This window comes from Clytia hemisphaerica, unplaced genomic scaffold (assembly GCF_902728285.1).
Source record: "Clytia hemisphaerica strain Z4C2 unplaced genomic scaffold, Clytia hemisphaerica genome assembly, whole genome shotgun sequence".
NCBI lineage: Eukaryota > Metazoa > Cnidaria > Hydrozoa > Leptothecata > Clytiidae > Clytia > Clytia hemisphaerica.
The window spans coordinates 2610252-2621357 of record NW_027104338.1 but is presented as its reverse complement, the minus strand read 5'-3'; the positions used below and the strand labels follow the sequence as shown (position 1 = coordinate 2621357).

The 11106-nt window shown below is 36.1% G+C and overlaps 1 protein-coding gene and 1 non-coding gene across 2 annotated transcripts; one reads left to right on the top strand and one right to left on the bottom strand.

The window, feature by feature from the left end:
* Nucleotides 1–2618: 2618 nt before the first annotated feature.
* On the bottom strand, nt 2619–2705 carry Trnastop-uca (transfer RNA opal suppressor (anticodon UCA)). The gene has a single exon. It is a non-coding gene; the product is annotated as a tRNA-Sec (tRNA).
* Nucleotides 2706–3120: 415 nt separating this feature from the next.
* On the top strand, nt 3121–7120 carry LOC136817855 (uncharacterized). The gene is made up of 6 exons (XM_067074187.1): nt 3121–3348; nt 4032–4121; nt 4365–4459; nt 5020–5165; nt 5323–5813; nt 6740–7120. The coding sequence occupies exons 1-6, from the start codon at nt 3322–3324 to the stop codon at nt 7034–7036; spliced, it is 1146 nt and encodes a 381-aa protein (XP_066930288.1). The 5' UTR covers nt 3121–3321; the 3' UTR covers nt 7037–7120.
* The last annotated feature ends 3986 nt before the right edge of the window (nt 7121–11106 follow it).

Here is an 11106-nt window from a genome sequence, read left to right as displayed (position 1 = left end):
CATTCTTTTTCAATGGTGTTAAAGAGAGCATTTTTAGCCAAACGCAAGTGACAGAAATGCAAAAATTTCCTCTCTGCGTAAACCATGGTTGTGCCTCCTTATCCCTGAGCTAAGCATCACGGTGTCATACTCGAGTTTGTTTGACCTATTTTTGATAATGTTTAAGCAATTTTTTGTACAAAAATTCGCCTGCGGCGCATATCTTTTCACTTACTATTGCGATACGTTAACTGCAGAAGCTTCACCTTTTCTAAACGATCGTGACAAGTTAGAAGAATCAAATATTTTGCGTGATGGCATGTGATTAAAGTTGAAAAATTACGTAACGCTTTCTATTTGGGGGCTTCTTATGACGCTACTAAACACGGTGTTTTATAGTCAGGTCTACAGGAAAAAATCACTACTGAGTTAAGTTTTTCTCAAGTGCATGACCAGATCCGGTCGAATAATATCTCGAGTACAGCCTTGTCATACTTTTTTATGCAAATCGAACGTTTTACTTAATGGCGGAAATTACGTAAATTACGTAACTTAGCGAAATGTGCAAGACCTATATTTTTGACATTTTCCCCGATTTTTTCCGAAAATCTCCCCGATTTCCCAAAAAATTGGGTTTGCGTGAATTTCGAGAAAAACTTGCGTGAATGCGTGAATTGCGAAAAATTTTTGCGTGAATGCGTGAAATTTGGGTCCGCTGGGGGGGCCTCCGTAATTTATTGAATATTTAGGATAAAATAAGCCTTTTAAACTCAGACAACTTTTTTCTAAAGCCTTTTGTTAGAATACAATAGCTATTTATAAGAACAAAGGAAATTTTCGGTTTTGCTTACTTTGGGCATGCTGAGTGACGTCATCAAAAAAACATTTTGTCAAAAGTTACCTTGTGTGACAAGGATCTTATGTGCCAAATTTCATCCAAAAAGACCCACTAGATCAAAAGTTAAGGGGCGGTACAGGAAAAGCCCCCCTCCCCTAGGTTTGAACCACCCCTAAAAGCCTAGGTTGAATGGGGTTAAGGGAGATATACAACATCCTATTCAAAACTCTAAGCGTTTATGCACCTGCTATGTTCATTCATTGTTATCAACTAAAAGGTTTCTTTCCTTACAACCGAAAAGCTTAAAATAACCCTTCTTTGAATGTTTTGATATAAATTTGGCTGATTCGGAATAATATTGCCTCAGTTTAGAAATAAATAAAGTTGACGCGTTTCGAAATATCGATTCCTTTAACATAACCTAGCTGAAAGCGAATCAATTCAAACATTTTACAGCTTCAATTCAAGATACCTGCCAACGCCACATCAATATACAAGAGCAGCCACCGGCTAGAAATTATGAAATATCTGTTCTTGAGGTCCCTTTCTCCTGGAAAAAACTATGAAGCTCCCTGGAAAAAAATGTGGCATCTGGTTTTGTTTTTCACAATTTAGCTCCTGGATTCTTTGAACAGATTGCCCACTGGAAAATTGTATGTGTTTTTCGTTAAAATGTGCTCCTGGATTTTAAGAACAGATGTTTTAAAGGCGACCCCTGGATTTTACCTAGGTGTTTTGAGGAAAGTCTCTCCTAGATTTATCCATTAAATTTACTCTCCTGGAAAAAAAGAACAGATATTTCCATGGCCCCCGGCGTGCGTATCTAATTGAGGGGGCCAAAAAAATATGTCGCCCACCATGGTTGGGCGACGAAGAAAATTTTCGACTTTTTGCCCTTATTTCACCCCTCTAAACGGTATATATAAGATTTTTCAAAGTAAAAAAAAAAAATACTTTGCAAAATATTGGGGGGGGGGCCATGGCCCCCCTGGCCCCCCCGGTGACGGGGGCCATGATTTCAAAAAAATCTGCCGGCGGCTGCTCTTGAATATAATATGACGAGGACAGTAATTCTGCATAACACACTCTGCTCAAAAGGGATATGGCGAATGACATGGTTGTTCAACCAAAACAATCAGGCTTTAGAGCGCCATGCTCGAAAACGAACTAATGTTTTATGTTTCTGATTGGCTTTTTGATTTTGGTGCGAATGTTTTGCTTTATCCAATCAATGCGGTACATTTAATATTCATTCTGAAACTTACTAAAAAAGATCAAAGGTGGGAACCAACTTCGACAGATTTTCTTACATAGTTATGGCCATTAAGAGTGAATACGTGTCATGCGTGGAGTGTCAGAATTTACTCGGGGATTACCATCGATGCCTTCAGCGACGTACTCTGATACAGAGGTGTAGGCACAGATATCTACCGTATCTAAGCCCGAAGGGCTAGATAGGCAACTTTAAGCTTTCTCCAGCAAAAAAAAGTGAAGCAAAAATTTGACTTTTTAAATTTCGTGCCGATGGATAGGATCTAGCATTTTAATTGTTTTCGGAGCGCGAGATCAAAAAACGTACGCGGCAAACGCTATTTCACATCTCTCAAACCGGTGAAATTGCATATTTTAGTCACGTGACTCTGGTAGGAAATCCTTCCAAAGATGAGCTTCACTTTTTGATAAAAGCCGCAAATCTAGCCCTTCGGGCTTTACAGATATCTGTGGGTGTAGGTGGGATTGTCATTTTTCAGATGTTAACATTTATTGTTTTTAAGGCTTTTCTTTAGGTCAGCAATAGTGGCGCCGCAAGGGTGGAATCGAACCACTACGACTTTCATCGTCTACAGGTTTGAAGCCTGCACTCCAGACCACTGAAGCTCATTGCGGCAATAGAGAAAGAGGGTTTTTAAAACTTACTATTGGAACACTTTTGTATGAATAACTACTTGTGGTTATTTAAGTAGAAAGGGAAATTCCCTGACGACACAAATTTGTTTTTAAAAAGCTCAGATTTCTTTTCTAACAACTGTCAAAATTTATGTGGAAAATTTATAGCATGTGTGAAGGACACAAAAAGATTTGCAAAATCTGTTACACGAATGATTCGCACTGCGATTTAAATTTCCACTTCTTTTTGTTAATTACATTGTAATTGCAAATGAGATCATCAAAATCATTAAAAACGTAAAATTTATATCTCTACTTTTTGATTGTTAAAAATTTATGGACATTGGATCACTTTCTTACCCATGGGGGTAATCTCAAGTCAATAGACGATATCCTCAAAAAGGACAACATAAAAATGAACACAACATCACAACATAAGATCTTTGAGAAGCAACACACACATACCAACAACACAAGAACAGAGCAGTGGCAATATTTTTACAACACAAATTTATGTTCATAGTTTTTGACATTTTTTCGTTTTGATTTATCTTCTTTGATTGATTTCAAATTTACAAATTTAATATTGAAGTATATTCATTTATTCATCCTTGAGAATGGCTAGCGAATCTGACGTGACTCAGGTAGGATTTTTACTTTGAATTTGATTTACTTTCAAATAATTGTTGACAGCTTTCCTTTTTTCTTTCTCATCATGAAGTTCTCCTTAGTCTTATCTACTAGTACGTCTCGTTTAGTTCACATTTGTTGTCGAAATCTCTCTATCTCGTGCACGTGAACTATTTTATCCTTATTCAGGTGAAATTGCTTTACCCTGTCTCTGTTGCCCGGCGAGGATAAGATAAACTGAAAGAGTTAAACTAAAGGCAATTAAAAAAAGGCAAAGTGAATCTAGATTAATTAGTATAATTTTAACAATTTTCCTCTATCGTTTTCCGGGGTAAATGGGAAATTGTGACCGACCTGTGAGAATATTTCTTGTTTTGGAAAATTGAGTAAGGAAGGAAATTGATTAATTAAAATTGTCTCGGGTGTTGGCTTTTCGATTCTGTGAGAGTTCTCTGATAAAGGCGCTCTTCATCAATATTCTCTTCAAAAAGCGAGGGACTAAGGTTTGAAATGAAGCTGTTTAGAACATTTATGGTGGAATACGTTTAGTCATCACATCATGCCGAAGCATTCACAGAAATTGTTAAAGTATCTCGACAAAGTATACTTTTTAATCAATATAAAGGGAGGCCCACAATGGTTTCATTCTGATAAGAAAAGTATATCGAGCTTATCAGATTTTTTAATTAACTTTTAGGGCAGTCCACCGGTGCCTTACTCTTTCATTCCGTCCGAATCGGAACAAGAAAATCCAAATAAACTTTTCCTTGGTGGAGTGTCAGCTGAGGTAAGAATAAGTCTTGATGTATTGTTGACACCCCTGTATCAACCAACAAATCGATAATCGTATTGGTAATATTTGGAGTCTTTTGACCTTCTGAAATCACTCGATTCCTTTTCACTTTCTGCTGAAATTATGTACTACTTTTCTCGATATTTATATAGACGGATAGACGTGAATGAATACCCTTCATAGATAAATCAGCAGATTTGAGCAATTGTCAAATCTTCAAATCTTTCCGATTTTTAGACGACAGAAAAACAATTGGAAGATTTCTTCTTACAATTCGGTAAAGTGAAAGATGTTCGAATAGTAACGGATCGAGTGACAGCTGCTTGCAAAGGGTAAGAATAAGCCTTTAGGAAGGAAGGTTTATGACTGAAAATGGTATCCTTTATATTCGTTGGATTCGTTGATTTTTCCAACTAAAAGTTGGGAAATATTCTAAAAACATTATCAACGAATTAATACACAAACCTACTGGTAGTCCAGCCCCCACTAGAAAATTTTGCAAAAATGTTGTCTCCAGTGGTGGGAATATACCCTAGAATTTCAACTTCACTGGGAATTTCACTTTGATTTTGTTTCTATTCGAAACTCAAAGTTGAAAAATTGCACTTGAAAAGCATCCCCACTGCATTTTTTAATCTTTCGGAGCAATAGAATTTACATCTCCTTCGTTTGGGATTTCCATAGAAATTGTTATCCTCGCTGAAAACGTCTCATCGGGGCAGTGAGTTAGGGATGAATCAATAATGCTATAAGTACTTCATTGAAAAATAGGTGCATGAAAATATATTATACCTCTCAAAATCATTAATGGGAATCTTTACTCTGATCAGAGAACTCTGGACAAACTCTTAGTGCATAAAAATATGATTCTACTATGTTCATCATCCAAAAGGTATGGTTTTGTCACATTCGAGGATGATGAGGATGTTGACCATCTGGTGGAACGGAAAACTATTCGCATGAATGGAACAAAGTTGCGTGTACGGAGGGCTATCAGAAGAAATGCTTCACAGTTTGAGCACGTTTCACCTTCTAAAAGTTAGTAGTTAAAGTGTTTTGCGCTTGTGTTGTGGAATTGAATGATACTAAACTTAAAGTTGGTCCGTAAAATAACATGGCATTTGAAAGAAAATACCTTTCACTTTGTTTTCATTGTTAAGTAGTTAACAAAATCTTTACTTTCTTTCAAAACTAGAATGGTTGATGGCTTCATCGAATCTTCTGACAACCACTCCATCTACACCGTTCTTGACGCCCCCGAATACACCACCGTCACCTCTGGAGCAACTTGACTTGAGCAGCCTTAATCTGAAGTCACACATCCCTGGTACACGATTCTATTTCAACGGGAAAGAAAGCATGGACGGCTATCCAGTATTGATCACACATGGTGGAGGTGCCGCTGCAGCCGCCCGTTCACGAACTAATTCGTCACCAGTGCAGCCACCCTCTATCATCATCCCGGAAGATGATCCAGCATTCTTTTTTCCTCAACAAATACCACAAGCCATTATGCCAGCTCCTCAACACAGTAACCGAGACCGTACTTACTCTTCACCGATCACACTTCAAGACTATGAAACCATCCAACAACAACAACAACAAGCTTTTCTGCAAGACCAACAACGCAGATCAGTGGTGCCAACTCAAACACTTTTAATGACCACTGATCAAGCTCCTTCTAAGGTAGGTTTCAACTTCTAGAAATCAGCATTCTGCGGTGAGGAAAAAAAATAGAAAACGAAAGTACTCGTGGTAAGTGAAAGTACGGTGGACGAACTCACTAAATTTAATTTACAAATTACACGCTTGTATAACACGGACGATTTTCGCGGGTTTTCTTTGGATTACGTCATATATCTTTGTGTCTTTAGCTTCACAGTTTCGATTTTTTCTTTATTTTCTTATAAGCATATACTTTATAATAATCAAACCAACACCAAGTTTATGTATTTGCACTTTTGAGGACGGTAGAGTGACTGAAGCGATTTGGAAAAACCCACAATTCCGCCCCGCAAAATCGAGGACGGTAAAAGTGCTGATTTACCGTCGTCCTCAGCTGGTCAGGATCTACTCAAATTAGAACCTTACCGTCTCCGTCGCTGAAAAACACACATACATAAACTCGCTAATAACTCTTGATAGATGGTGATATACCTTTCGGTAATTAGTTCTTACAAAGTAAACAAGGCATGGGGCGCAATATGAGCATATAGCATTTACTTTGTAAGAATCAAATTAATAACTCTTGATAGACGGTGATATACCCTTCGGTAATTTGTTCTTAAGAATTAAACAACCGTTGTTCTTAAATTGGTTTTATTTTTTTAGCGATTTTGAGCCTCGTTGCTCTTATAAAATTTTTTCATCAAGGCTCGATGTAAAGCGGATTTCAGATTAGCTTCGATCTTTAGTTGAAATTTTCGACTTCAAGTCGTCTTGTTCCATTTCATTGGTGCAAATATTAATTGACTTTTTGAGGATATCTCTGCTAATCACATTCTGCTCTTTTTCGAATACTCTTGCTCCACTCACACATTTTTAAGTTTATCCTTTATCAAAAATCAAAAATGATAGATCATTTGGTAAATTTGATATTTTTCCATTTTCAGTTTATGACAGCTTCAACATCCACAGTTTACAGAACTCATCCACCCCCACCACAGTGTCGCCATGCGCCGGTACACCACTCTCAACCACAAACTGCTACTGCTTTACCCACAAACCAAGGTTACATGATACCGTTTTATTCTCAACAACCGCAACCAAATAGTGGTGGCACCAATCTTCTTTATTGTTTGCCACCACAGTCTCGACATACAACTGGTGCACCACAACAAGTCTTGGCTCCGCAACCCGCCACACAATTTCATTCAGTTCAAACTCACCAGCCAAACATGTATAAGTAAATAGTATTGGTCATTTCAAATGCTCAAAAGGTACCCTTCTCGTTTAAAATTCGAGAGAAACTTCGAAGAAAGAAAATTTGAGAAACTATTTAAACTTATTAAGTTGCTCAAAAATCAAACCAGGGTGAAATTTTACAAAGAACAGGTCATGATTGTTTTTGTTGATTAAAACTTATAAGATTATGATATTATTTAGGTCATTAACTTCAAATTTATTTATAATTTTCTATATTTTTTGATTATTTAAAGAAAAATAGTAAAATTATATTAAATTATATAAATTATAAACATATATAAATTGATATTAGATATATAAAATGCAATTTATACAAATTAAAATTTATCTTTTATAAATATTGTAATATTTATGATGTACTTACACTATTTACACCTAACATTTGAGACTTGATCCCGTTTTGCTCAAAAGCATTTTGACTATATTGAAGAGGAGAAAGAATGATTTGATAAAGTAACAAGAGATAAAGCTTTTAAAAGATAATTTTCACATCAATTTGGCTTTTTCAAAATTTTTAGCTAACTTACAAAAACGCTGGTTGCCTTCTAAGAATTGTTCGCTGTAGACCTACTTTCAGGCTGCTCTATATTCTCCTGGTTAGCTTAGATTATATTTTTCCATATATTTTTTCGCGTTGAGTTATAAACACATACACATTTGTAAACGAAATAACAAAACCCCATTCATACGAAAGTAAAATAATGTTATCTGATTTTCCCCCGTAAGATTGAAATACTTGGCTTGGTATTAAAATAATTTTGAAAACGATTGCAGCGCCCAAATCGTAGATAATTACTTTATTTTTAAAGGGCCCATAATCCTAATTCTAAAATTACTTAAGTTCAACATCTTTTTCCATGGCAGCCAGGCTGTATCCATTAAGATTTTTGAGTTAATTAAAACTTATAACAGGGGCATAACAGGGTTTAACTCCATCCCGTACCCCTAAAATTTGATTGTGCTTTTTACATAGTGTGGTCGTGTTACAAAAATACAGGCTGTTTGTAGGAAAAAATAATTTTGGTCTTAAATTGACCATAAATTGCATCTTCTGCGTGAATTATTTTGAGTTAGGTAATGAAATCGCTGGAACTCGGGAACTACTATAGTCTGGCAGAAATAAAAGTTGACCTTGAAAAGAATTTCGTGTAAACTTTCTTGGTACCGTTGAAAGTGGAATTTTATGAGGTCTAACATACTCAGAGCCTCGCGTTCAGGCCTTTGGGGAAAAATATTGGTTGAATAAAACATTAAGGACCCATCTCCGCCATAAATTGCCTTGGAAAGTGCTATCCTTGCAATGGTAAGTGCCTTTAAAAACGCTCAATGTATACCCGCCTGTCTCAGAAATCTGGGGGGGGGATTTCCCAACAAACATTTCTGGAAACCACAAGCAATTAAACAGTGTCATCCATGATATGAAATGGGTCAAGTGCAAGGCGAAAGCCCTTGAGCGAAAGCACATAGGGATAGCGCTGACTTTCATAGACTTTGAATAGCGAATAGCTTTGATAGGTTTTTAGTGTAGCTGATGACCAGTACACTGCTAAAAAACGTATCTATTTTGTGGCGGAGAAGTATACTTCAGTCTTGATTTTACCAAAAGTTTTCCCCAAAGGCCTCATCATGAGACTCTGAGTATGATAATCTACATGAAATTTCGCTTCCAACGGTACCAAGAAAGTTTACGCGGAATTTTTTTCTACGTTCACCCCTGTTTTATTGTATTTCTGCCAGACTATATAAAGAAATTATTACTCGAAAAAAATTTGCATTTTACCTAAAAATACGAGGTTTCGTTGGACAGAATAACTTCACTTTAGTTCTTATAATCTATATCTTGTCTTGACTGATTTTTGCTATCAAGGATTGGTAATCAAAGGAGGCCGATTTGAAAGAAATTCTATGACTTCTCTGGCTATTACAGAAAAGTTGTTACTCCATCTAACTTTTATTACTTCTATGATCTAACGCAGTGTGCAAAATTTCAGTTTGGTCACGTGGGTGGTTGGGGGTTGGTCTAAAAAGCAGGGTAGCCAATTGGGGTAGCCAATTGGGCTAGGTTGTGGGGTACCTAAATATTATACAGACCAGAATAGAAATACCGAAAATGAATGCATAGAACCACATTTTACTGACCAGGGAGCACGAATCTGATTGATACTTAGATTGATCATGTATGATTACAAAGATAAACAAAGATATAAATTACCACGTGTTAATGCACGAGGAGTAAGAAATAGCGCTTCATTATAATAGAGCTATTTCAAAAGACTTTTTGTACCTATTATAAGCTGCAATATTAAAAAATTTTGAAAGGAATTAATTGTTTGAAACATCTAATCATGATATAAATTAAACAATAGATTCAATAGCAAAGGATTGTTAAGATATGACAAGATTAGAGATCATATGGCCCAAAGGCGATTCCAAAGCTATTATCATCGAATTACAGCTTCACGGAAATAACAATTAAAAACATAAATAAAATCTAAATCTAAAATATTAAAAACTGTTTTGTATATATATATTTTTTATTCGGGTCTGTAAATTTTCAAACGAAGCCAAGAAGGAAGACAAAATGGCGCCAGGTCTCTTGAGAAGTAACAAAGTTCAGTACCTTTGGAAAAAAGGCTATTGTGGCTGAAATTCGAAAGGAATCTTAAATTTTATTACATGGAATCATTAACAAGATGTTGTATAGTTATTTCCACATGAAAACAGGTTTCAGATTTCAAAAGTTTAGGCAAAAAGAGGTACCCCATAACCTAGCCCAATTGGCTACCCCATTGGCTACCCTGCTTTTTAGACCAACCCGGTGGTTGGTGTCTTACAGCTTCTTTCTTTCATCTTAACCACTAAATTTTGGCTGCAACCCAACCACAGATATCTGTAAAGCCCGAAGGGCTAGATAGGCAACTTTAAGCTTTCTCCAGCAAAAAAAAGTGAAACCAAAATTTGACTTTTTAAATTTCGTGCCGATGGATAGGATCTGGCATTTTAATTGTTTTTGGAGCGCGAGATAAAAAAAAGTAGGCGGCAAGCGCAATTTCACATCTCTCAAACCGGTAAAATTGCATATTTTAGTCACGTGACTTTGGTAGGAAATCCTTCCAAACCTAGGCTTCACTTTTCGATAAAAGCCGCAAATCTAGCCCTTCGGGCTTTACAGATCTGTGGCTGCAACCTTGTATCATCAATACCTAACACTTGTCGAAGTTTCAAGTCAATAGTATTTTCAAATCCCTTGATACAGTAACTTATGGGATAAGGCGACTGATTTAGGCTAAAAGAGCAATTTTGGGTGGTTTGTGAAATACATGCTACCAGCAGTTGACAATGAAAATTGTTTCTGTGCCCCAATAAGACATGTCAAGTGGAGTTACCTAAAAATATTTGAGCTGAAAATATTAAAGTGACGATGACGTAATCACGTAATCAATGATGCCAAAATTTCCACTGAAGATGCCAATTCATATTTGGAGCACACTTGATGCAAAATTTGGATAGATATTTCAAAAGTTATCATAAATTTTTAACTGAATTCACGACTCAAATAACGATTTCAGCTGATTTTTATAAATCATCCTAACAAAAGTTGGCGAAAAATACACTACATTGGCATTTTACATCATTGTGCTAAAATTTATAAAAAGGGCCAAACGCGAGAAATACTCATTTCCCTTAAAAATGACAAAAGAGAATTCCCCCGATGACGAAAATCCGATTTTTCACAACCAGAAAATCTTTTCCGGGAACAACGGTTTCAATCACTTTTTAGAGAATATTGCCAGAAAAAAAAAAGCTATCTTAGACAAAGTCCTAAAAACCCAAATTATTTTTAGGCAGTTTTTGGCCAAAATTTATTCAAAATATTTTTTTACAAATATCGGCTATAATTTGGCGAAACTAAGTCCCCGCGAAATCTTGAAATTTCATGGATTGAGTCAACGCTAAAATTCATCCCTTTAAAGTAGTTTGAATCAAATTTTGAAAATTGGAATCTACTGGCATTGGCTAAACATAATCCTGGTAAAAAGATCACAGAGAATAC

What these genes read in the sequence shown, in the direction of transcription:
- LOC136817855 (XM_067074187.1), top strand. Translation starts at nt 3,322, where the DNA reads ATGGCTAGCGAATCTGACGTGACTCAG. An exon ending in GTGACAGCTGCTTGCAAAGG is followed by an intron (nt 4,460 to 5,019) that starts GTAAGAATAAGC and finishes ATCATCCAAAAG; the next exon opens with GTATGGTTTTGTCACATTCG. An exon ending in GCACGTTTCACCTTCTAAAA is followed by an intron (nt 5,166 to 5,322) that starts GTTAGTAGTTAA and finishes TTTCAAAACTAG; the next exon opens with AATGGTTGATGGCTTCATCG.